At 37.2% G+C, this 27756-nt stretch overlaps 2 protein-coding genes and 1 long non-coding RNA gene across 3 annotated transcripts in view; 2 read left to right on the top strand and 1 right to left on the bottom strand.

The window, feature by feature from the left end:
• Nucleotides 1-5672: 5672 nt before the first annotated feature.
• Nucleotides 5673-8507, bottom strand: LOC136262016 (uncharacterized). Its single transcript, XR_010704073.1, has 3 exons — nt 8459-8507; nt 6181-6257; nt 5673-5753 (listed from the first exon to the last, which is right to left on the bottom strand). It is a non-coding gene; the product is annotated as an uncharacterized lncRNA (long non-coding RNA).
• Nucleotides 8508-12886: 4379 nt separating this feature from the next.
• On the top strand, nt 12887-13717 carry LOC136260060 (uncharacterized). The gene has a single exon (XM_066053666.1). It carries the CDS (start codon nt 12887-12889, stop codon nt 13715-13717), a length of 831 nt encoding a protein of 276 aa, XP_065909738.1.
• A 1749-nt stretch (nt 13718-15466) lies between these two features.
• Nucleotides 15467-27756, top strand: part of LOC136261999 (arylsulfatase A-like) — a 30049-nt gene continuing 17759 nt past the window's right edge. The window contains exons 1-5 of the mRNA XM_066056124.1: nt 15467-15617; nt 26055-26156; nt 26707-26834; nt 26901-26977; nt 27164-27246. Coding sequence (XP_065912196.1) covers nt 26064-26156; nt 26707-26834; nt 26901-26977; nt 27164-27246 — 381 coding nt within the window. The 5' untranslated portion in view covers nt 15467-15617; nt 26055-26063. The remainder of the gene's footprint in view (nt 15618-26054; nt 26157-26706; nt 26835-26900; nt 26978-27163; nt 27247-27756) is intronic.

Genomic DNA, 27756 nt, shown 5'->3' with positions numbered 1-27756 from the left:
TGATAAAATATATGTAGGACTATATAGTTATAATATTATATGTGTGATAGTTAAAGTCAGTGATATAGCGGACTATATAGTTATAATATTATATGTGTGATAGTTAAAGTCAGTGATATAGCGGACTATATAGTTATAATATTATATGTGTGATAGTTAAAGTCAGTGATATAGCTACTATATACCATTGAAGAAACTGAACTGGTAGCTAGTTGCCCTAACAACTCAACACTAGTACTGGATTTAAATGTAGAGAATTCAGTATTGTAAATTAGAGACCAAGACACTCTAATAGTAGTACATACAGTCAGAGATTCTAATAGAGCAGTCATATTGTCCTTGACTATTATATAGCCTGTTCGTGTTCACCTGAGCCCTCATTTCTTGTAAATAATTCTTGTTACAAGGCCAGCTGCTCAAACATTTAGTAACACTGTGAAGCCCTTCAAATGCCAGAACTGTTTATCAAAAGCGCTTTGATACAGGCAAGAACAAGTGAGTTATGAGGCTTTAAAAATATCCCATACATTTCGTATGGACGATTCATTTATTTTTTTATTTAATTTATTTATTAAAGCTTTACAGTACAAGTGCTGAAGGTCTGTCCAGGTGTCCTACAGCCTGTTTATAGTTGTCACAGAAAGCGTGTTTGAAAAGGTGGAGAAAGGAGAATAAATCCATGACTGGACCTAGGCAGCCTCGAACCTGCAGCCATCCGATTAACGCTCAAATGCTTACAGGAGTCTGCCAGGCAGTCAGGGTGTTTTCTCCTTGTCAATTTCATGTATATGTATCCAAGTAACGAGTGACTTATTATCTCAAAGTACCCCATGTGGAACTAAATGGATATTAGTTTATTTTATTCAGGCGTGCAAACATGTTAACAACATAAAAACATGCTTGTTCCAGTACAAAACAATTGGGAGTTAACACATGTTCACCTCTTTGATATTACTAATTTGACAGGGGCTCAGGTGAACGCGTACTGACTATAGTGGAACACTTATCTATTTGTCTGTCATGATAATCCCTTGTAGAGCACGTGTCTAGTATTATGTTCATGGCTCCTCTTTTTACTCTTATTTTCCAAGCCTCTATTCAACAAGGTACTGTCCCGGATGAATGGAAGAAAGCTAATATAGTGCCAATACACAAGAAAGGATCTAGAAGTGATCCGGGTAGCTATTGACCTGTTTCATTAACCAGCATTTGCTGTAAAACCCTTGAACATATTATATACTCCTTTATCTTTATGCATCTCAATAAATACAGCATTCTATGTGACAATCAGCATGGTTTCCGTTCCAAGCGATCATGTGAAACTCAACTACTGGGTGCAGTGAACGATTTTACTAAAGCATTGAACTCTGGAGAACAAATTGATGCTTTGTTTCTTGACTTCTCCAAAGCATTTGATAAGGTACCTCACGAAAGACTTTGTCACAAATTATCACACTATGGAATAAATGGCCACTTGCTAGATTGGATCAAAAGTTTTCTGACAGACAGAACACAATCAGTTGTTATTGATGGAGAAAGTAGCTGTCCTTCTACAGTACTTTCCGGTGTGCCACAAGGCACAGTTTTGGCACCCTTATTATTTTTAATATTTATAAATGATATTACACAAGATCTCCAGTGTACTGTTAGACTTTATGCAGATGATATCTTAATTTACAACATCATTCATCTTCCCAATGACTCTGAGCATCTGCAACAAGATTTATGTACTTTACAAGCATGGGCCAGGAGATGGCAAATGGAATTTAACCCAACTAAATGTGTACATCTTACAATTTCAAATAAACATCATATTATTGAACATAACTATTACTTATTTGATCACCTAATTCAAAAGGTCTCCAAGGCAAAATATCTAGGAATAACATTTGATGAACATCTTACTTGGAAAAATCATATTCATAACATCCGTCATAAGGCCAATTCAGCCTTAGCTTTTCTGAGGAGGAACATCAATCATTGTCCAATTTCTGTAAGATCTCATTGCTACAAGTCCTTTGTCAGACCCATACTAGAATATGCTTCACCTATATGGGCCCCTCACCTTCAATCTGATATTTGTGCCATAGAAAAGATTCAACGTAGTGCTGCAAGGTATACAATGAACAATTACTCCTGGAGAAGTAGTGTTACTAACATGCTCACATCACTTAATTGGCCCTCTCTAGAATCACGACGTACATTTTGCAAACTAGTCATGTTTTATAAGATAATCAATTGTCAAATGGAAGTTCCATCTATCTCATTAACATCAATGTCATCAGTTATCAGAGGTCATTCACAACGTTTCAGAATCCCACAAGCAAGAATCAACTCGTACTTATTTTCCTTTTACCATCCACTATTAAATTATGGAACACTTTGCCAGAAGATGTGGTCAATCAGCCATCTATAAACTGTTTTAAGGATGTTTTGTTAAACCATCTGAATTTACTTTGATTTTGTTTTGTATCTGTGTGTTATACTCCTTGATGGAGTCCTACACAGTAGTAAATAAATAAATTAAATAAATGATCACTTGCATAGTTAAATTCCCTTGCATTATAAAATCCTTTTATACACTATACATACTGATGTCTACACATTTCCTCATTCAAACTATATGAAGTTTAAAAACCTAGCTGGGATTGCATTATAATCTGTACATGTGGTGTACAAATGTGTTATGTCCTAGCTTATTATGAATCACAGTAGTGGTAGAAATTTAACTTTACTCTGAACACCAAAGTATCTGCTGTTCTACCCTAGTACAATCTAAACTACTAGTTTGTTGCTATTGTATTATTACTCCTTACCTAACAAAGAAAAATGCCAGAATAATTTTAATGGCTGAACTTTTCTGGCATTGAAAGTGTCTCCTGAGGACCATTATTTTCTATATAAAAGTATTCCAGGACCAACTTTCAGCAAAAATGTTGATCCCCACTGGAGACTAAACTTTAGCTAATTTCCCAAATTTATACAATATATTATGTACTATCAACAGCAAAGCTAGTTGTCCTTAACTTGTTAATTAATCACCATTAATATTGTTATGTATATACAAGCCTTTAAAAGTGAACATGTTGGTATGTACAAACAAATCACCCCGGCTGTATAGAGCTCAGCTATGAACAGATCACCCTGTAGAGAGTTCAGCTAGAAACAAATCACCCTATAGAGAGTTCAGCTATAAACAGATCACACTGCAGGGAGTTTAGCTACAAACAAATCACCCTGAAGAGAAGAAGTCACCTTGTATACAAAGAAACCAGGGTTCAGCTGCAAACAAATCACCCTGTGGAGAGTTTTGCTACAAACAAATCACCCTTTAGAGAGATCAGCTAGAAACAAGTCACCCTGTAGAGAGTGCTAGAAACAAGTCATCCTGTAGAGAGATCAGCTGGAAGGATCACCTGGCAGATAGTTCAGCTACAAACAAATCAACCTGTAGAGAGATCAGCTAGAAGAAGTCACCTTGTAGAGAATCCAGCTACAAAGAAACAACCATGTAGAGAGTTCAGTTGCAAACAAATCACCCTGTAGAGAGTTCAGCTATGAACAGATCACCCTGTAGAGAGATCAGCTAGAAGAAGTCACTTGTAGAGAGTTCAGCTACGAAGAAACCACCATGTAGAGAGTTCAGTCACCCAGTGGAGATTTCAGCTATGAACAGATCACCCTGTAGAGAGTTCTGCTAGAAACATGTCACCATGTAGAGAGATCAGCTACAAAGAAACCATCCTGTAAACATTTCAGCTACAAACAAGTTACCCTATAGAGAGATCAGCTAAAAACAAATCATTTTGTAGAGAGTTCAGCTACAAACAAATCATCCTGTAGACAGTTCAACTACGAACAGATAGCCCCATAGAGAATTCAGCTAGAAACAAGTCACCCTGTAGAGAGAATCCTGTAGAGAGTTCAGCTACACCCAAATCACCCTGTAGAGAGTTCAGCTACATTTCAAGTCACCCAACAGAGAGATCAGCTGCAAATAAGTCATCCTGAAGGAAATAATTGGCATGTAATAGAGATATAATTTGTATAAATACTGATAAAATCAGAAATAGTTAAAGTATTAAAAATTAACTTTAAGTCTTGATTATGATTATGATTAAATCTTTTTCTTCTTCCTGTGGTAGAGAAATAATAAAGATAAGTTTAAAAAGCCGCAAAGCCAGCCATAGGCCGGCTTTGGGGTATACAAATACAAAAAAGTGATATCTGATCCAAAACAGCCGAGCTGTAAAAAAGTGTGCAGCCCCCAAAAAGGCTATGGTGAAAAAAGATGTGAAATCCAAGGTGGCGGCCAAAAAATGGCTGTGATGGTAGGTTAATGGTAAAAATTTTCATAACAAAAATTCAGGTGAATTTGGTGCCGCTTGGTCCACCACTTTGGATTTCACATCTTTTTTCACCATAGCCTTTTTGGGGGCCGCACTCTTTTTTACAGCTTGGCTGTTTTGGATTAGATAGTAGTATCATGAGTGCCCACATAAGAGGGATTATGGAGGCTAAAACCCCTCCACTCTAAAGGCTTAGCCCCTTCACTTTTAAGATTGAGATACTCTAATAAAGCAGTCATCTCTCTTTATGCATGCCTAAATTTACATCGTACTATATAGCATGAAATCAGGGGCGCTAGATTAAAAGTGAAAGTGGTAAGGCTCTATCTAGCAGGGTATGAGAGCATGCCTCCCAGGAATTGTTTTTTTAATTACTTTCGAGATCTTATTAGGAGGCAATTTTGAGCTACTGTTAGCTACTTTACAAGTGTTCAATAATATATAAGTATAGTTTTATGTGGTTATGCCAGGAAAATAATGGCTTGAAAAGCTGCCAATCTTAAAATGAAATAATGGAAATGGACTGCCTGCCTGCATGCAAATATGTCTGAGTCCAGGATGGGAAACAAAGAATTTATTTGAAATAACCTAATACTGGACACTGATTAAAAAGTACCACCTCTATAATAGCTACTAACAAGGTCCTTACTATTTGAGTTTATTAAGTAAGAGATAAATTGTAAGGAATGTTCCAAAATTGCTACAAAGAGTCGCAAAGAGCAACAAAGTCATCTTGAAATCTAAACATAATGATAATAGGCACTTTATATGGATGAAGTCAACATGAAGCTGTTCTGAGTGAAGCACAGGTTAGATAAGTGTTATTTCTGTCAATCGCTGCCATTAAATAAATGCTATAAGTATTGCATGTTAGTTTTAGCTTCATCAAGCTTCAATGGTTTTTTATTCAGCAAGAAAGTGGTGAGGCTCTGACCTCACTGGTCGCACCTACTCTGATGTTCTTGCATGAAATTGTAAAGTGCACAAATTGGACACAGAAAAAGCAAAAAAACACACATAATTTTTCAGTAGCATTTACCTTGGGAATGGCAGTGGTGATTTCCATACTTAGAATACATATTATCAAGTAGGAAGGTTCTCTATAATTGCCTTGGCATACATGTACATGAAAATCCCATTATTGTTGTTGGTGGTATGTTAACTTCAGGGTCAAACAACATATATACTATAGTGTCTCTTGATCCTACCATAGTATACTATACTTATATACCATACAGAAATATATTTCCTGCTAAATTTTTTATATCCAGTATAATTCTGGGTTAAATGTACATACTGTAAATACACACAATGCACATACCAAATGCCATTTTCCTACTCTTATGGTACCATAACCAGTTTTCTTCAGTTGAGCTGCAATAGTTGTTTCATTTAATGGTAGACCTGACCAGATGCCAAAAAAAAAGCAATGCATTTTCACTTCTGCAAAGATGCAATAGCATCTATATATAATTATTATATTACTTTATAGTTAACCAACTATTTATTAAATTGTCTATGATGGCAAATAGGCATTCTTATATATGTATGTGGGCACTAGTACTGTTTCTCAACCTATACAGCTTTCCTTGATTCACATTATGATACATAAAAGTACAATTATGTATATCAAGAGTATAGCCTTTAGAAGCCAAAGCACACCTACAAAACAGTCTGACCGCTTTATTAGAGTATTTTGATAAACTTTCTAATCATTCTAAACTCAGTTTCCTTATTTTTCTGAGGTAATTACCTTGGTTGCCTCAATGGTAGCTGTGCCCTTGTGTATGCAGTTCAAATACTTTCAAAGTCATGTTTTTTCTACACATACCTCCAAGACTACCACAATTAAACACTCCAGGATATACTCCAGTTCGCACAGGATATCTTCCTGCCAACAGTGATGACCTTTTGAAGTAATAGCAAACTGATAATATACTGTAGACACATGTAGTCCTAATACACATAAGTTATAGTAAAACCAAATAAAGGAGAAGACTCAAGAGAAAACTAAACTATTTATCTCACCTTGATGGGCTACATACTGGGTTGCTAAAATAAAAGTTCATAAACCTCAAACCTTCCTTTGCCATTTTATCTAGATTAGGTGTTGTTGAAGTGGGATGACCATAAATTGCTATAGTATGTACACGATGAGCTGAATCCTCAAAAACATTTAATAACTCATGGACATAATCTTGAAATTTGGCTCATTTGTAGTACTGCTTGACCCACTAAAAGTACTTCAAGATCTTTTTGTCATAATATTTGAACAAAAAGACATAATATTTACAGCCAATCAAAATTTTAACAACACATTTTGACATAATATTTACAGCCAATCAAAATTTTAACAATACATTTCCTATGGGGAAGCCATTACAGCCCTTTCCCGAACTTGTAATGGAGCCAAACTGTACATGTCTGTTGTTGACACCTTTGCTGCTACCACTAATCATCTGGATGGCTGAAATGTTAACTCTGTTGAGAAAAAATCCACTTTTAATTTTTAGCTGTTTTTCAGGATTCAGCTCAACTTGTACATACTATAGATCTCCCTACCCAAGCTAAAGACACAATAAAAATAAATATTGCACATGCAAAAAGTAAAATATTTTACAATAAAAAGTTTAGTGTTCATTTTGCAGCACCAATGTGTTCCGTTTTTTTTTAAATATCTTGATCTACAGTATTAAGCATTCTATCATAGAAGGTGCATTTCAATGTTATATTTTCACTGGTATCCTAAATTTTCCAATTATCTCAAACATCACAGTGAAAAACTTCACTGTTATGCCTTATAAGTAAATCATACAAATATTTATAGTACGTAGCTTGATATTAGATAGATCTACATATACTTCCAGGGACAGATCCAGGGGGACTAGGGGATCCTCTTCAGAATTTTTTATATAGTGTTGCTCATTGAACATAGCTAGGCACCTTAGACATAGTTCAAACATTTTATGCAGTTCATAACTATGTATAATGCAATAAATCCGGCTGTCTCTAGCAAATTGTTACCCATATAGGCATAGTACAAGGGGGGAAAGGTGGGTTAGAGCACCCTGTACATTTAAAACTCGAGATACTCTAATAGAACAGTCATTTACTCTAATAAAACAGTTAAGTGTAACATAATTACAAAACACTGTTTGTCATTTTAACAACTAAAATACCTGTTCTAAATTGAGTTAATGACTCTATCCACAATGACTCTAGTGAATATAGAAATTCTCTGGAGATGAAAAATCATGCAGCTGCACATCACGTGCCTACATGTTAAAATTTTTTGTGATGCTTGTGCAGGGACATTATGCTAATTCTGTTTTGTAGCTTGATAATATTTGAACATTCAATAAAATTTTTCAACTTAAAAATTAGCCAAAATCATTCTCAAAAGTCAATTTTTCAAAATTTCCTTATAGAGTTTATACTGTAGCTATATACTACCAGCTCAGTAGCATTCATGCTTCCAGCATTGAATTTTCATAAACATTTACAAATTTTAATCAAAATTGCCAATTGATTTTTCAAAATTTCCTTGAGGAAACCTAATACTGTACTAGCTGATTCCTAATATATAGCTGCTATTAGCATTCATACTTCTTCTAGCGTTGAGCTCAGCAAATTTCAGTCATAATCAGAATGTTAATTTTTCAAAATTTCCTTAGGGAGCAGCCTAGGCCTTTACACTAATTCTGGTTTTTAACTCAGTAGCTTACTATTAACATTCATACTTTCAGTGTTTGAACTATCAACAAATTTCAGTCAAAAATGCCACCAAATTCAATCTTAGAACATTAAAGTTTCAACATTTCCTGGGGGGGCATGACTCAAGAGGCCAAGACCCCCTAGAAAGCTCATGCTTTGTATTTCACAGAGTGCATGTGCTTGCACACTGTGGAGTGGTTTCTACCTGATGAGTGTGTGCCCACCTTATCAAAATCCTGGATCCACTCCTGGACTTTGCATGCTATATATTCACATTAGTAATATTATGTGCAAAAAAAGCTTGGTAGAAAGGCATTAATATAAACATCACTGTATATAAAAACTACATGCTATATATATACAAGCACTCTGAAACAAAGAGTACATACACTTACATACATCATCAGCAAACAATAGGATGATATTGGGTGTTTCACAATTCACAAAACAAATGAATACAGAAACAAAAATCAACAACTTTAGATTCATCTTGTTACCCTAAAGAACTAATTGGAGAAACACACAAAAAATAATATTATAGCATAAAATTCCTCAACCATTGTTTTGCGTATATTAATCCCATATTAAGATTAAGTGTTTGTATATAACTAATAAAGATGTCTCAATTCACTCATACTGTAACTGGTCTCTCCATATACATTCGCCTTGCATGGCTGCAGAGTCCAAAAACTACAAGTATAAGGAAAAGTTAGGAATTTTAAGTTCGATTAGGGACCATAGAAAAAAAAATTAGGGAAACAAGGGAGGTCACCTATAGGGATTAAATGTTCACTAGTATATATCACATAGGGAGGTCACCTAGGGATTAAATGTTCACTAGTATATATCACAAGGGAGGCTGCCACTTTTTCGTGCGCCTCAACTATCAATGACTGACTCGAAAGTGAAATGGCTAGTCCACTTTGCTTTCAGCCTGTTACACAGTACTACAAATGAAGAGCAGTAGGAGAAGCACCTCTGCAATTAATCCAGTCACCACAGAAAATACAGACGATTCCCGTCTACAAATGGGAAGCCATGCATTGTTTTACTGTAAATCGAAACTTTGTGCTGTCAACAAAAAGAAATGGGACACAAAGGAGGACAAATGCAGTATGCCAAAAGGCACATCTCGGGATGAAAAATGTTAAACAGTGAAAAAATCAAGCCCGCAGCCTTAGCCACTATCAAGTTAACGCACTTGTCTGAAGGCATCAGGCAGGCAGGCAGGCAGTTAGTCATTCAGTAGAAAATTCCATTGAAGTTTTTTTTTCAATTTGTAACAACCTACTGGAAGCATTTAGGGTTGCACTGAAGTCACTTTTGCGCTGGTTTTTGGGTGATATTTTTGGCCAGAAAATCCCAAACCTCCATGATCCCTAATATACATACTGCATTTGTTACAAATGGTCCACTATAGTGCACAAGTATTGAAACTCAGTGTATACAATAAAACATGACCTGATCAAATAATGATTGTGAGGGTGGAAATACCCATGACCCCCACTAAGTTACATGTGAGATGCATATGAATCGAAAGTGAAGCCAAAAGTTAGCGTGGCAAGTGAGAAATGCCATGCAATCAGATTGTACTGAGAACTGATGTGGATGGTGTCCAGTAAAACAGGTATTAAGGTGTAAGTATAGATGGTTTGCTGAGTCTGAATCTGAAAAGGAAAGTGTGCTTAAAAGTCTAATTGCCAAAAAGTTAGGGAAAAGCAATTAATCAAGCCTGGCATGCTAAGTGGACAAATAACTTTCTGCAATCACCTAAGGTCAAGGTATTAACTCATTATAGAGTATACATGTGGTACTGTCAATAAATGTTTCAGAAAAATCCGAAAACACGTGTATTTATGGAAATCCATTACGTTTGAACTTACATCATGTAATAGCCGTGATGCTTTATGGAACCTAGGTTGTATAAAACATGGGACATTCTATTAGCATCTCGAAAACCACCAATGTGAATCGGCTACTGAATAAATATGTTGTTAATGACTATAGACCGGATTTGCGAAAAGGAGTCTTCCGCACACATCCAATTCTACAAACTTGGAAGAGCATAACTCAGTGTTCAAGTAACATATAAGCCTGAAATTTTCTGCATCCATTAAACTATGTTGGTGCTCACTGCTGACCAACTTTCAAGTTGTTAGCTTTATCCAATCCAAAATTATGGATTGTCAAAGTTGGTAAATTGGATGTGTGTGGAAGACCCTTTTTTGCAAATCTGGTCACATCCATATTGTCTGTGGAGAATTGTGGCTAAAGCTGCTTAACTGTGGCTGGTGGGACGAATTTCACATTTGGCCAAAAACTTCTTGGCGACTAAAGCATACTTAGTCACTGACTTTTCTTCAAAATACATCACTGGATAATCTTTGTTTATCATACTGACAAACATCCATCCTTCACTGTTTCATTAAAAAGCCTCTAACAACCATTGCTGAAGTCAAGTTACAAAAATTCATGCATCCGGAAGTTGAAGCACATCTATTATTCTCACACGATTTCCGATATTTCTTGTAGATTGTTGCAGCTATAAGGTCAGGTGTCCTGTAAATGTACATGTTTTCAGAAACCTCTATTCTATACATGGCACAATATCTGTGTTGTGTAGTGCACAAGCCACAAAAATCAGCATTTGCTAATTTTAGAAACTTTTACAATGACTAGGAGTTTTGGAATAATTGTGTACTGTCACAGAATTGCAACACCGCAACTGTAGCACCAGGTCACAGTGACGTCCTAGCCAAGTATATCTTGCCGAATATGCTATACTGTACTGAGACGTCTATACAGTGTTGTCTAGCCAGGCTAGCTATAATTCCCCGAGATGTAGTTCTCTACTTACTGTTCAGAATATGTATCATCTGTTGACCCAGTAAATCTATGTTTAGGCCTGGACTTGGCTTCTGGTTGAATATGGGTTGTACGTGCACTGTCATGACTAGATATTGTAGTTTATAGTGCCAGAGGGATGTGTTTCAATAGTTGTTTCTTGTGGCAGGGTTGACTCAAATGAGGTCACGTGATCTCTGCTACCACGTCAGATTGGGTACAAGATACCTGTAAGTGTACACAGCTGGTCAATGGCATTTGTTATTTGCATTCAGCATCATTTGTTTAACACTGTAGCATACTGTATAGATCTTGTGTGCATAAACTTTGGTAATGTCCCTCATTAATGGAAATGATTTCATGCATATAGATATAATTGTGTAATATTTAAGTAGGTAGTCCACTCAGCTTATGCTGATTTTCAGTGGAGCCCTGCCGAAAACAACATACAGAAATATACACCAAAACAACATACAGAAATATACACCAAAACAACATACAGAAATATACACCAAAACAACATACAGAAATATATATACACCGAAACAACACACAGAAATAAACACCGAAACAACACACAGAAATATAGCTACAACAAAATACACAATACAACAGCTAGAAACACACTTAATTAAAATACAAATACTTAATACTCGAAAAGATGACAACTTGAGTGACAGCTTCCACAACATTGAAGATAAATAATAAAACTGTTTTTCATTGAATATGTCAGTGTTGATTGAAGAATACTATCAAAATCATTTAGGGAAAATATCGTTGATTGGTAGTTTATTCCATGGGGTAATTGATCTTGGATAAAAACTAAATTTGTATGCATCCACAGTAGCAGATGGTTTGATGAACTTATCCTGGTTTCCTCGTAAACATCTTGTAGAATGTACAATATAACTGGGGATAGGAAGCTCTACTAGGTGATTGACAATCTTGTAGATCATTTAGTGACGTGGATATCTGTTTGGCCAAGGAGGTTTTGGCTAACTTAATATGCGGCAAACTATGGCTTCTGTTTTGCTTGCCTCAAGTCTTGTTCAGTAGAATGACTTATCGTGAAGGAGTAAGGATGGCATAGTAAAAAGTGTACATTAAGTAGTGCCGGTAGTTAGAAATGGTGAGTTTTTTTAGTATTCCACTGGATATGAATATAGAATAAAAAACGGACAAATAGTGCAGCGCAAGCCTCAATGAGTCACTCCCGCTGCACCGATAATGTAATATTTAATGATTCCAATCTAACACCTTTAGATAACCCTAATCACAGTAAAATCACATAGTTAAACTTAATATGCACAAGTCATCCACCAACCATAAATCACTATAATTAAAGTTATAGTGTCAACTGTTGTAGTTTACAGTCAACATCCAGACGAGCTAGATTTTGTGAACTTTTACAAAACCACAAGCCGGATATTATAGCGGGTTATGAATCACATCTTGACAGCTCTTACTTATCATCTGAAATCTTCCCAGCAAGTTTCAATATATACAGAAAAGACAGATCAGCTGGTGGTGGAGGGGGTGTATTCTTGGGAATTAAAGATACCTTAGTTTGTACAGAAGAACCTAACTTAGATACTACTGCAGAACTTATCTGGGCTAAGATAATCCTCCATAACTTACCATCTCTTTATATCTGCTCATACTACCGACCACCGCATTCTGACCTACAATCAATTCTCGAACTCAATGAATCTATAGTTAAATTAACCAGACAAAATCAAAGTTGCAATTTTATCCTTGCTGGAGACTTCAATCTTCCCAGCATTGAATGGAGTGATGGTCAGGGAACCATCTTACCCAACCCCACCTATGGACATGGCTTGAATGAAGCTTTTATTGACATTATAAATAACCATAACCTAGAACAGTTTGTCAGTTCACCAAATAGGCAAAATCATGTACTAGACCTTGTATTTGTATCAACACCATCTCTAATTAAAGAACTTCATACTGCCCCTGGAATGTCGGATCATGAGATTGTAACATTTTCGATTAACTGCAACCGTCCCCTAGTTAGCAAGAAAGCTTCTCTTAGAATATATCTATATCATAAAGGTGACGTAACTGGTTTAAAAAATGAACTCCAAGAATTTCAAGAACATTTTAGTGCTTCAGATCCTTTGCAGAACTCAGTCGAACACAATTGGCAGTTTCTAAAAGATGCTATTGAGACAGCCATTTCCAAGCATATTCCATCTAAGCTTGCAAAATCCCGGGACAAGTTGCCATGGATTAATCTGCTAATCAAACAGAAAATGAAATTGAGAAAGCGTCTGTATGACAAGGCTAAGCGAACAGGTAACTACACTGACTGGTGTGACTATAAGCAAGCTAGAAATGAAGTTAACACATTACTAGAAACTGCACATCGTAACTACTGTACCAACTTATTTAATGATTCTTCTTCAAGTAAAAAACGATTTTGGTCATATATTAAGACAAAAAGAAAAGATAACACCGGAGTTGCACCACTTAAGGATGGAGAAAACGTTTGCACTGATGCGAAACATAAAGCTCGTGTTTTAAATAACCAATTCCAGTCTGTATTCACAACTGAGGATTTATCTAATGCACCACAGCTAGATCACTCCGTTCATCCTTCAATTCAAGACTTCAATTTCTCAATCCATGGCATCCAACTACTACTGGAGAGGCTGGATCCTACCAAGGCTCCTGGACCTGACCATCTTCCTACTAAAGTAATTAAGCTTTGTGTACCACAAATCACTCCTGTATTGCAGACCATCTATTCCCAATCTTTAGAGCATGCTACTCTCCCTCAGGATTGGTAGTCAGCTAACATCACCCCTGTCTTCAAGAAGGGAAATCTAAGTTCTCCTGCAAATTATAGACCAATCTCACTAACATCAGTCCTTTGTAAAGTAATGGAACATGTTATTTTTCACCATATAATGTCCTTTCTTACATCACTAAACACTTTAAATCCTTGATTCAGGCCCAACCACTCCTGCCAAACACAACTAGTTGATTTTATAGATGAGATCCAATGATCTATGAATAGCCGGCAACAGACTGATTTATTGTTTATAGACTTTTCTAAGGCTTTTGATACAGTCCCTCACAAAAGACTATTAAACAAATTAAAATTCTATGGTATATGAGGGCCTCTTCTTCAATGGATCTCTCCCTGGCTAACCAAACGATATCAAGAGGTAATTGTTGATGGAGAATCATCTAGCGCAACAACTGTTAAGTCTGGGGTACCACAGGGTACTGTCCTAGGCCCCCTCATGTTTCTTAATGACATAAATGAAAACATTACATCTTCAGTTCGATTGTTCGCTGATGACTGTGTTATTTACAAGACTGTTACACAGTTACAGGAAGACTTATATAAAGTATATGAATGGACTCACAAATGGCAAATGAAAATAAATGTTGATAAATGTGCTGTGCTGAGGTGTACTCGTTCTCTGAACCCCATACAATATACGTATACATTATCAGGTCATAATCTCAATATAAAGAAGTCCCATACATACTTAGGTGTAGCGATTGATAACACTATGTCATGGTCATCACATATACAAACAGTAAGTAACAGAGCAACCAAAGTGCTAAATTTTATTAAACGAAACCTAAACAACTTCCCATCTGATACTAAAAGAACAGCGTATTTAACATTGGTTCGACCAATTATGGAATATGCCGCCCCAGTTTAGGATCCGTATTATAACACTGACATTTATAAGTTAGAAAAGGTGCAAAGAAGAGCTGCTCGATGGATTTTATCAGATTACTCCAGAAATAGTGTTACGTCGTTATTGTCCTCTCTTAGTATACCTACATTACAACAACGCCGTCAGTCATCAAGATTAACACTATTCTATAAAATAATTAATAATACACTACCGATCTCCATCCCCTCACATTATCAAAGAACTCAATTTTGTACCAGGCAACATCACCCCAATCATTTCATTCTGCCAACAAGCAACCCTCAACACCTATAAATATAGTTTTTATCCTAGAACTGTTAAAGACTGGAATGAGTTGCCAATTAATATAATAGAATCAAGAAACTTATTTACGTACTTAACCTTCACTACTGTAACTAATTATCAAATTGTATGTACGTATGTATGTATGTATTTGATTGTAGCTACCATTTGGGGTTTTCACCCCCTGGGCAAACCAGCTGAGCAGTACCTAATCTTAAACCTTAAATGAATATCGCAATGACTAACGATAATGGTGCAATCTAATTACGGAAAACCACGTCTCTCCCACTAATTAAATTCTATTCACACAAGTACACTTGCGATGGGGCGGCCGCGCAAGACTAGGCGCATGCATGCAATACTCAACTTTCCACAGTCAGTGAGTGCGGCTGCCAGTAGCATGTTTGTGTGACATCAGCTTGTAGCCATCATGCAGATGCAGTAAAATCTCGAGTCTACATCTAAAGGCATTTTTACATGGATTTTTCGCAAACAATAGTCGCCTGGGGCTAAATGGACGGGCCACACGAAGTTAGCTAGGTCACGAGCCTTTGCGGGTCACGAGCTTTGCGGGTCACGAGCTTGATCACGAGATTGTTTGTCGAGAGTTACACAAGACTGAAAATCAAGACGAGGTAGCTAACTGTATATTTGCAACAGTGACATTATTCTAACTGACGTATTGTGACTAACGGTAAGTTCGACGGACTGCCCTTGCCTACCACCCGCGGTAAGTTTTTTTTTTTTTTTTTTCAATTATTTTAACAGGGAGGCAGAATCAGCCAAAGCTGTTCTTCAGCTACGCCCTGCACACAACATACATTTAAACACACACAAGTTGCTTATAATTAGGGCTGGGCTCTGAGCAGTACAGACATTTTATAGGTAGCTACTAAGCTTAAGCCCTCTATTTTTCACGATCAGTTCAGTCACGATAATTTAATCACTGCTGGTTGTACATAGTAGGGACGGATCCAGGAGCTGGCATGGGGAGGGGCACAAACAGACTAAGGCCAACATTTATTTATTCCTTGTTTCCTGTCCCCAAAAGAACATTCAACTAGAACGGGCGGGCGGGCGGTTATTATTATTAATTAAAATTTTTGAAGATCATCAAAACAAGCCGCATCAGATAGCCAGCTGGCTGCCTCAGTGAAGAGAAATGAACCATCTGTAGGGTCAAACAGCCTGCAAAGTAATTGGCTTTGCTTTTAAAACTCATCATTTTTGTGTGCTAACTTCATAGATGGAGGCATGCAAATTACTAATAATTTCCATATTTATAATTATTTATAAATGCCAATTACAATAATAATTACCAATGCGGGTGACAAAACTGGACACGGGTGGGTGACAGGAAACAAGGTATTAACAAATATTGGCGTAAGTTGTAGGTGGCTGCATGGGGAGAGCACATTCTCTTCTGGATATTAAAGCAGCAAATGATCACCTCTTAGTATCTTATTGCCATTTTGGTCTCTGCAGCTAGTTGTGTAGTCCTAAAGGCTGTAAATGCTTTACACACCAGCAACACCGGCTATAATTATTTTAGAGGTACTTAGTACATACAAAGGTAATGGGTGACAATTTGACAGTTTGATTGGTTTCAAGTGAATATGCATATTTTCAATGAGTTATATATATTGGCCTGATGAGGTTTAATATTTCAATCAAAAGAACTATGGCTTTTCCAAAAGTGAGAGAGCATTTGCTCCAATTTCCCAATCATAAAAACAACAACTTTCCCCTGCTTAGCTGGCATCCGTGGTTTGACCACCAAGTGTGGCACTTGGCTGGTATCCAGGTGGCCTACGGATCGAAGTCATGGATTTTTCAAACCCCTTCTAGGTATTTAAATTTTAGTCAATGATTTTCACTTAGGTTTCTTGGCTCGTGGTAAGTACCTCATACAGGCTTTACCTCCAGTGTTCGCCCTCCAGTGCCTAACTGATAAAGCAGATAAAAACAAACATCCTGGATCCGCCATTGCATATTGTACAGTATTCCAAAAAAAGAAGCCTTTATAATTATGTGGTGGTACATATTATACTGCCACTATTATCTAGTATAAACAGTTATTATTGTATCACATGCTTTGTGGTTATGTTATGATGTTCACACCTCTATAACTTACAGTGATTCTTAGCCAATTATGTATCACATAACATTAACGAGTGACTTGTTTAAATGGCACTAATGTGTTGTGATAGTGGCAAATGAGTATCACAATATCGAACTTTCATAATGTTGTTATAACACTCAGCCCTATCTATTTTTCTGCATTCTTCATGTTTTAGTTACTTGTTTCTGTCTCCCTGTATCACAGGCTTTAAACCTTCTCACAGGTCCCTAGTGGGACAGTGTTCACAGAATGCATTAAATGAAGGTTAACCAGAGTTAATTGGGGGAGTTCACAGAGCAGCGTCTATGGGTTTCCGTGATCCAAGCCCTGCAGTACATGCACAAGAGTAATGGGAATATTGGCGAGTAATTTGAGCATGCACCTCACCGTGGCATTGACTGTCAGAGTCTTGAACTAATGTCCCATAGGTTAGCTAGAGATCAGGGAATAAGTGAGGTATTTGGATACAACAGTTAGTATGTTTATACATAGATATGGTTATATTTATGTGTTATCTGATTTGAAGACATGATATACAAGTAATAAAAGTGCTGATTGCTTCAAGAAGGGCACGTCCCCCCGTCCCGCCAAAAAGTCCATACAAGATCAGGATACTCTATTAGAGTAGTCAGTAAAATACTCTAATAGAACAGTCACCACATATCCTCTACAGTTTTAACTTTCATCTGACGTACTACATATATATACTAGTAATTTAATTTAAAAATGAAGTAGGAATCTATGCAATAATGCTATAAAAGTAGTGAAACAATAGATGAATGATGGTATTACAGCATAGCACAGTGGGAAAGTCCCTACTTTGGCATTGAACAAAATAATAATAGCTAATGTGCCAAAGTAGGGACTTTCCTACTGAGCTATGCTGTAATACCATTGCTATAGCTAATGTGCCGAAGTAGGGACTTTCCTACTGAGTAATACCATCATTCATCCCTTGTTTCACTACTTGTATTGCTACTTCATTTTTAAATTAACAATTTCTAAAATACTAGTTTGCTTAGTTTTTTTGCTGTAGCACAGCTAGCTACAATGTAACTTGTGATTGTTATCATACATGACTGTTATATTAGTGTGACTGTTGTATTAGAGTATATCTCGAGTCAGCTAAGAGGTATGCATCTAGCTAGACCAATATGGGTGAGGTCATCTTGTTTACTGTTAAGTAAACAGCTAGATTATTAAGAGGTGTGGTCCCTGTACCCTATCACTATTAGTCCACCTAGATCTTTAATTGATGGGCGTGGTCGCAAACCTATTGCGAACGGGATCTCAATCGCGAATTTGCAGATATCTAGTTAGTATATCGCCAAGACTGAAGCGCTTCTGAAATCCAGCTCCGAAATAATTCTGTGGCATCTATATATTATGTTGCTGAAAGAAAGTGTTGATACAGAAAATTAATGCCTCAATATGGTTTCGTTGGATGAAGAAGAAGACAAGCAGCCTGATTAAAGATAAAAGAAAAGCCAAGGTGCAGAGGGCCTACACTAGTCGGAACCCAAAAAGGCACATGATCCCACTGGTGAGTTTGCTATTGTGGCGTAAAATGGTGGCTGTGCACTGCTTCGTTTGGCCTCTAGCCTTTGTGACTGTAGTCAGTGAGGCAGTGAGACTAAAATTCGAGTTTTGGCGATTTTTAAAAAATTCTATATCTGGCCACCCGTAAGTGTTTTGCTATATTTAATGTTGTTTTATATATTATATGGACTAGTACTATTCTGTACAGGTGATCTAATCCAAAACAGCCAAGCTGTAAAAAAAGCGTGCGGCCCTCAAAAAGGCTATGGTGAAAAAAGATGTGAAATCCAAGGTGGTGGCCAAGAAATAGCTGTGATGGTAGGTTAATGGTAAAAATTTCAATAACGACAATTCAGGTGAATTTTTGTGCCGCTTGGTCTTGGCACAAAATTCACCTGAATTGTCATTATTAAAATTTTTACCATTAACCTACCATCACAGCCATTTCTTGGCCGCCACCTTGGATTTCACATCTTTTTTCACCATAGCCTTTTTGAGGGCCGCACACTTTTTTTACAGCTTGGCTGTTTTGGATTAGATTTCACTTCTTTTTGTATTTGCATACCCCAAAGATGGCCTATGGCCAGCTTTGGGGCTTTTAACCTATCTTTTTTTCTTTTCCACAGTAAGAAGAAAAGATGAAGTGGATGTACTTTAAATATTTTATCAGTAAATGTACAAATTATATATATAATACATATTGATTACAGAAATCTCCATGGTGGTTTCTTTGTAACTGAATACTCTATAAGGTTACTTCTTCTAGATGCTCTCTCTACAGGGTGAATTGTTTGTAGCTGAATTCTGTACAGATAATTTGTTTGCAGCTGAGCTCTTTACAGAATGGTTTCTTTGTAGCTGAACTCTCTACAAGGTAACTTCTTCTAACTGATCTTTCTACAGAGCAATTTGTTTGTGGCTGAATTTCCTACAGGGTGATTTCTTTGCATCTGAACTCTCTACATGGTGGTTTCTTTGTAGCTGAACTCTGTACAAGGTAACTTCTTTTAGCTGATCTCTCTACAGGGTGATTTGTTTGTAGCTGAATTCTGTACAGGTGATTTGTTTGCAGCTGAGCTCTTTACAGAATGGTTTCTTTGTAGCTGAACTCTCTACAAGGTAACTTCTTCTAACTGATCTTTCTACAGAACAATTTGTTTGTGGCTGAATTTCCTACAGGGTGATTTCTTTGCACCTGAACTCTCTACATGGTGGTTTCTTTGTAGCTGAACTCTGTACAAGGTAACTTCTTTTAGCTGATCTCTCTACAGGATGATTTGTTTGTAGCTGAATTCTGTACAGGTGATTTGTTTGTAGCTGAATTCTGTACAGGTGATTTGTTTGCAGCTGAGCTCTTTACAGAATGGTTTCTTTGTAGCTGAACTCTCTACAAGGTAACTTCTTCTAACTGATCTTTCTACAGGGCAATTTGTTTGTGGCTGAATTTTCTACATGGTGATTTCTTTGCAGCTGAACTCTCTACATGGTGGTTTCTTTGTAGCTGAACTCTATACAAGGTAATTTCTTCTATAGCTGATCTCTCTACAGGGAGATTTGTTTGTAGCTGAACTATCTACAAGGTAACTTCTTCTAGCTGATCTCTCTACAGGGTGATTTGTTCGTTGCTGAATTCTGTACAGGTGATTTGTTTGCAGCTGAGCTCTTTACAAAATGGTTTCTTTGTAGCTGAACTCTCTACAAGGTAACTTCTTCTAACTGATCTTTCTACAGGGTGATTTGTTTGTAGCTGAACTATCTACAAGGTAATTTCTTCTAGCTGATCTCTGATTTGTTTGTAGCTGAATTCTGTACAGGTGGTTTGTTTGTAGCTGAGTTCTTTACAGGATGGTTTCTTTGTAGCTGAACTCTCTACAAGGTAACTTTTCCAGCTGATGTCTCTACAAGGTTACTAGTTTGTAGCTGAACTCTCTACATGGTGGTTTCTTTGTAACTGAACTTTCTACAAGGTGACTTCTTCTAGCTGATCTTTCTACAGGGTGATTTGTTTGTAGCTGAACTCTCTACAAGGTAACTATTTCTAGCTGATCTCTCTACAGGGAGATGAGTTTGTAGCTGGACTCTCTACAGGTGATTTGTTTGAAGTTGAACTCTCTAAATCATGGTTTCTTTGTAGCTGAACTCTCTACAAGGTAACTTCTTCTAGCTGATCTCTCTACAGGGTGATTTGTTTATAGCTGAATTCTGTACAGGTGATTTATTGCAGCTGAGCTTTTTACAGAATGGTTTCTTTGTAGCTGAACTCTCTACAAGGTAACTTCTTTTAGCTGGTGTCTCTACTAGGTCACTGGTTTGTAGCTGAACTATCTACAGGTGATTTGTTTGCAGCTGAACTCTCTACATGATGGTTTCTTTGTAGCTGAACTCTCTGCAAGGTAACTTCTTCTATTGATCTCTCTACAGGACGATTTGTTTGTAGTTGAATTCTCTACATGATGGTTTCTTTGTAGCTGAACTCTCTGCAGGGTAACTTCTTCTATTGATCTCTCTACAGGGCGATTTGTTTGTAGCTGAACTCTCTACTTGGTGGTTTCTTTGTAGCTGAACTCTACAAGGTGATTTCTTCTAGCTGAACTATCTCTTTCCATAGTTGCATGAACTCCCTACATGGTAACTTCTTCTAGCTGATCTCTCTACAGGGTGATTGTTTGTAGCTGAATTCTGTACAGGTGATTTGTTTGCTGCTGAGCTCTTTACAGAATGGTTTCTTTGTAGCTGAACTCTCTACAAGGTAACTTCTTCTAACTGATCTTTCTACAGGGCAATTTGTTTGTGGCTGAATTTTCTACAGGGTGATTTCTTTGCAGCTGAACTCTCTACATGGTGGTTTCTTTGTAGCTGAACTCTCTACAAGGTAATTTCATCTAGCTGATCTCTCTACAGGGAGATTTGTTTGCAGCTGAACTCTCTACATGGTGGTTTCTTTGTAGCTGAACTCTCTACAAGGTAATTTCGTCTAGCTGATCTCTCTACAGGGAGATTTGTTTGTAGCTGAACTATCTACAAGGTAACTTCTTCTAGCTGATCTCTCTACAGGGACATTTGTTTGTAGCTGAACTCTGTACAGGTGATTTATTTGAAGCTGAACTCTCTAAATGATGGTTTCTTTGTAGTTGAACTCTCTACAAGGTAACTTCTTCTAGCTGATGTCTCTACAGGGTCACTAGTTTTTAGCTGAATTCTCTACATGGCGGTTTCTTTGTAACTGAATTCTTTACAATGTAACTTCTTCTAGCTGATCTTTCTACAGGGTGATTTGTTTGTAGCTGAATTCTGTACAGGTGATTTGTTTGCAGCTGAGCTCTTTACAGAATGGTTTCTTTGTAGCTGAACTCTCTACAAGGTAACTTCTTCTAGCTGATGTCTCTACAAGGTCACTAGTTTGTAGCTGAACTCTCTACATGGTGGTTTCTTTGTAACTGAACTCTCTATACAAGGTGACTTCTTCTAGCTGATCTTTCTACAGGGTGATTTGTTTAAAGCTGAACTCTCTACAAGGAACTTCTTCTAGCTGATTTCTCTACAGGGTGAATTGTTTGTAGCTGATCTCTCTACAGGGTGACTTGTTTGTAGCTGATCTCTATACAGGTTACTTGTTTCTAGCTGATCTCTTGCATTCTCTTCAGGGTGACTGCTCTATTAGGATGACTGCTCTATTAGATAGGATCCGCAATCCGAAAAATCAACTTTCACAAATCGATCCCCCTACCATTGCGGGATGTTCATTGTAGTATTCCATTGCTAGATCCACCATGAAACCGGAGGCACGGTTGTTGTCTTCAAAGAACTATCGATTTTAGTATTTCGTGAGATGCAAAATTTATTTTTAAAATTTCAGGCTCCACACAAAGAACAGGATAGAACTTGCTGCTTAGCTAGATATTATCTAGAGTTAATGTAGTTAAAAAGTACGCACAGTAATAAGCAAATGATTCACTGGGTTCCCGGCACAGGGTTGCTTTCTCTCAAAAAGCAGAAAACAAAACACGAATTTTCGAATTCAAACTGCCCTACCAGCCAAGACAAGAAAAGCCAACTCTTCCTCATAGTGATGTGATAAGGTTGGATGCATAGTCTGTCTATGCTGTTAGTTTGGAAAGGATCTGAGACTTCTCACAACCTGGGTGAAAATGTCAAAATTTTCGTGCATCATTTCAAGGGATTCTCTCAATGGTACCAAAGTGCTTTCCGGTACTTCTGATGCCACACTGGACACTTAATTTTGTTTAAAATGATGATAAATGATGGTTCAAAACGTTTGGCAGTAGTAGTAGTTGGTGTTTCTGTGATTTCATATGATGCAGTATACCAGCAGCTCACCAGGAGCTCCACCCAGCTCAAATAAAAAATGAAAGATTTTGTACATTTTTAGTTTGTTTTGGGATGTTTTGCAGCATAATGGTGATGTAGGGTGATCTAGTGAAGATTTGAAGCTGCTGTAGAGTGTTAGAGGTGAAGTGAAATTTGGACGATTTTGCTGCCTCCCTTGATGCATAGCTTAGAGCGAGGCGTGGAAGCTGTGGATGAAATAATAATTGACAACTGCTGTTACCAAATGTTCAGGGACATCTTTTGCCATAGTTTTAGTCTATAATTGATGATTGTTGTGGCTGCAGAAGCGCTGGAAATGGGTAGAATTCGCAACACAATTCTTTGATGCTGCAAAAAAGTTTGACGCTCGTCACCCAGATGGTGAGAAGTCTCAGATCTTTTCCAAACTAACAGCATAGACAGACTATGCACCCAACCGTATCGAAACACTATGAGGAAGAGTTGGCTTCTCTTGCCCTGGGTGTTAGGGCAGTTTGAATTCGAAACTTCGTATTTCTTTGTCTGTTTTTTCAAAGAAAGCAACCCTGTGCCGGGCACCCAGCAAACCATTTACTTATTTCTGTGCGTAGTTTTCAACTACAACAACTCTGGATATGATTTGGTTAAGTAGCAAGTTTCATCCGGTCCTTTGTGTTGAGCACGAAATTTTAAAAATAAATCTTGCATCTTGTGAGATACTGAAAGTGTTATCTCTGTGAAGACAACAATCGTGTCTCCGGTTTCATGGTAGATCAAGCAATGGGATACTACAATGAACATCCCACAATGATAGGGGGATTGATTTGTAGAAGTTGATTTTTCGGATTGCGGACCCTATATTAGAGTATCTCGATCTCGCACTTGCTGCACGAAGTTGGATTTCGTGTTATAACTCCGTGGCTTTAAGTCTGATTCTTCTGCACCATTGAAGAGCCTTTCTAAGATGATTACTCCATCTGTACAGTGATTTTCAAGGCATTACCCCAAGCGGTTTATCTGGTAGGCGTGGCAAGCAGTCGTTTTTTAATAGCTAATCTCGATTGCATAATTGTTACACACTGTTGGTTTTTTTGTTGTATCTTCCTGGTTTTAAGCTCGATTTCTTTCAAACCACAAAAGGTTTGAGGTTCAATAGCTAATCTATTCACCCACCGATTTTCAGCTTCTTCCCGTACGCGGTTTACGCTGTAGGCGTGACAACATATTGGTGTTATTTTTTGTGAATAATTGCTCATAGCTCTTTGCCTGTTTATCGTATTCCAGCCAAAGTTGGTACCAAGATGTGTCTTTATACCCCCCTTCTGTGTGCCAAATTTCAAGGTAATCGGATATGGCGTTCGCGTTTTATAGCAGTTTTTGTAAGTGTGCGAAAAGAGGAAGAAAAATAAGAAGAAAAAAAAAAACAAAGAAACTGAGCCAATTTTTGAAGTCGCATATCTCAGGAACGCGTGAAGCGATTTCGCTCAAATTTGGAATGTGGAGTGCTGAAGTTGGAGGAAGTGTCCACAGCAAAAATCATCTTGTTTCATCAAGGCAGCACAGAGCTACGGAGGTGCGAAAATTGCGTTTTCTTTCTTCCCGTCAATATACTTACGGGTGTTGCGCGCCGGCTTCTTGGGCCGCACGACACACTACCGTGTGTCTTGATATTCATTGCGTAAAATGTCTCTAAGGTGATTTTTAAAGGCGGGATTTGGGCAGCGTGCAAAATGTTCTGGGCGATCCCTACTTAAACAGTACTACTGTACCATTTGATAACATAGCCTGCTAAAATTTTTGCTAATTAAATGCACGTGGTAATTTATATGCAATGCCATTCTGTATGAAACTAGACTCATAGCTGAACTACTCATGACTGTCAGTGACCTCTACAGCTCTTGAACAGAGCAGGCTACACCCTATTAACATAGAAATGTGACCTACTGACAAAAACCAACTGTTTTTACAAAATTCTATTTTTGGTATTAAAACGTATTGAAATAAACTGGGTAAAAATATCCGTGCTGCATAAAAATTTTACACATGTTTCAATTGCTTTGTTATGTACTGAAACAAAGCTCAAATAATCCTATACACCACCAGATTCACCTGTTCATAGGAAATAAGAAAATCTTTGTTTCGTGTTCATACAGCATACAGTACATGAGTTATGGGCACTTACAGTATTTACAATGCAGTAGAAATAAAGTTACCGTCGTAATTAATTGTTGAAATGGCCTTCTTCTTTGTTCACATGGAGATGCACAGGGAAAACACTATACTTTAATCGATGTGCCAGTTCATGGTGAACAGACGGAGCCAAACCCTATCTTTGTAGCTTGTTTCAGTCGTGCGTTATGATCGATTAAGTAAGCACCTGTAATTTATTTGTTGTATTGTTGCTGTACAATGAAGTTTATTCCTGTTCCAACTGCCTATTCCTTAAACTCCAAGACTATTCATCACAAAAGGCTGAAAATTTGGATGTCCACTGCTCCTTTGTTACTATAGATATCAGAGAAACAATAAAATGGAATTTGAGTAGTGTGTGAAAATGTCCAGTTTTTGCTCAGCGGGTCACAAATATATTTAGCTTCTGGGGGGCTGCACCCCTCAAATCCACCTCCATATACCTGGTGCACCCCCTTGTCAAATCCTGAAAACTCCCCCTCTCTGTGAACCTGTTGTTCTCATTTGTAAAATCTGATCCCTTATTCATGCCTATTATTTTTATATACTGTATGTGACACGACTATGCTAAGCTAAAGCCTTTAGATTTTCAATTTGTAGTGTGTATCAAGAAATCTTGTACACTAGTGTCTTGCTTAACTATAATCATGGGTGCCTGTGTGCTGCTTTAGTGCAATTAAGGTGCTGTAAAAAAACACTAAAAGGCTGAGTATGAACAACCCATGTATGATTTCCGTGATGGGTAACTAAGTAGACCAGTTGTTTTTCAGTTGCAAAAATTGGTCCCTCTTTACTTAATAATATTAAGAGTAAATTTTCAAGATGGTCCATTGTTGACTGTACACATACTGATAAAGGGGGAAGTGCTTATTGACTTTAGTGAAATCAGTGTCAACTAGCCGTTTTGTAGCTCTAATGCTCAAAAGTGTAATTCATATCAAATTCACAAACCTTCGCATTATACAATGTGCTATTTTACCTTTATATGTCTCTATCCTTAATCTTTAGGTACTTCACATGGAGTTCAAACTGTTGACTTTGCTTTGTGTGTTCATTCACACTGTGAATTGTGATGATAAGCCAAATATAGTCCTACTATTTGCTGATGATGTAAGTTCCACTTGTATAGCAGCCAGTATACTATACAGTATGGTACATGTAGTATAATGTGTGTTATGAGCCTTATTTTAATCTCACTTCCTTAATAAGATTAAACTTAAAACTTTGTACTATCCTACCCTAAGTTGGCTAAATCTGGATTTATCAAGATGTCTACCTTCTGTTTCCTGCCCATTGCATAGGAAGCAGAAAGGGGGGTAGCCTAAGCCATAATCTAGAATTGCAAAATACTAAATCTGAAACAAAGTTATGTACATAAAATCATGCCGTATACATACAAATCTTAAATTTCATGGATTTCATGAATGCTTGGCTGTCTGCAAAAATTTCATCACAAAAATTAGCGATTATCTGGGTTAGCTCAATGCTTTCAAATAGGTAACCTAATGGGTGATCCTTGAAAATAAAACCACTGAAATTTGTCAATCCGTGAAATTTAATTACTTACCTCCTCAAAAATTTGTACACTTGTGGTACAACAAAATAACTTAAAGCAACATTATGGTGTCATGGAGCAGATAAAAGTTGAGTGTATCTTTAGCTTGGATGGGGAGATCTTGCAAGTTATGGTCATCCTACTTCAACCTCACCTAATATGGATAAGATGGCAAAAGAAGGTTTGAGGTTTATGAACTTCTATTCTAGTAACCCAGTGTGTAGCCCATCAAGGTGAGACATATTAATTAGTTTGTTCTATATGATGTAGTTAGGGTCAATTTGTTGTGCCTTGTAAAGGTCATCATTGATGACAGGAAGATATCCATCACGAACTGGAATATATCCTGGGGTATTTAATTGTGGAAGTGTAGGAGGTAAGAATTATTTATGTCATTGAATGTAAAGACATTTTCTTGTGTTGCTATGTAGCTACATTATATATGATAAGAGAATTTTGCATAATACAGTATAGAATAAGAGACTGCAAGTGCTATTATGCTTTCATATAATGCTGCACTGAGCTACGTACAGTACTACTCAGATGCAAGTTTAACTCATAGGTCTGCCACTGAATGAAACAACTGTTGCAGCTCAACTTAAAAAGGCTGGTTATGGTACTGCAATTGTAGGAAAATGGCATTTGGTAAGTCTTTCTGTGTGCAAATGAATGTAAATTGTTTATTGCTTTATGGAGAAAGTGCAAATTATATGTTGAATAGCTATGTTGTTAGTAAAAATACCATCACTATTTATTATCACTGGAACCCTTTTTTTTAACTTTTAGCAGAATTTATATGCCTGGAGGCTTAATGAGGTTGTTATATAGATTCAATAGAAACCTAGTGTGGGGTTACTAACTAGTTGGTCACCTGACTACCATACTGTGTGATGAATGACGATATTATATGTAACACTTTCACACCTCAGATCAAAGGAGCTACCTGGGCTACATTTCATATATAGCCATCATATGTAGCCCAGGTAGCTGGGTTACATAGGAAATGTAGCCCAGGCTACATCTGGGCAGCGATTATATAGACATTAGGCAAAACTTGATTGTGGGATCAATTGATACTGACGTGATTAGTGTGCACAACTTGGATTTGGCCATGAAAACCACTCAGACAGAAATTATTTTGATATCCTTGCTACC

The sequence above is a fragment of the Dysidea avara genome, chromosome 7, assembly GCF_963678975.1.
Source record: "Dysidea avara chromosome 7, odDysAvar1.4, whole genome shotgun sequence".
Classification (NCBI taxonomy): Eukaryota; Metazoa; Porifera; class Demospongiae; order Dictyoceratida; family Dysideidae; genus Dysidea; species Dysidea avara.
The sequence above is the reverse complement of the archived record's forward strand: the minus strand, read 5'-3'. Positions and strand labels throughout refer to the sequence as shown.

Coding starts and splice junctions, on each gene's coding strand:
- LOC136260060 (XM_066053666.1), top strand. CDS start 12,887: ATGTCGGATCATGAGATTGTAACATTTTCGATTAACTGCAACCGTCCC.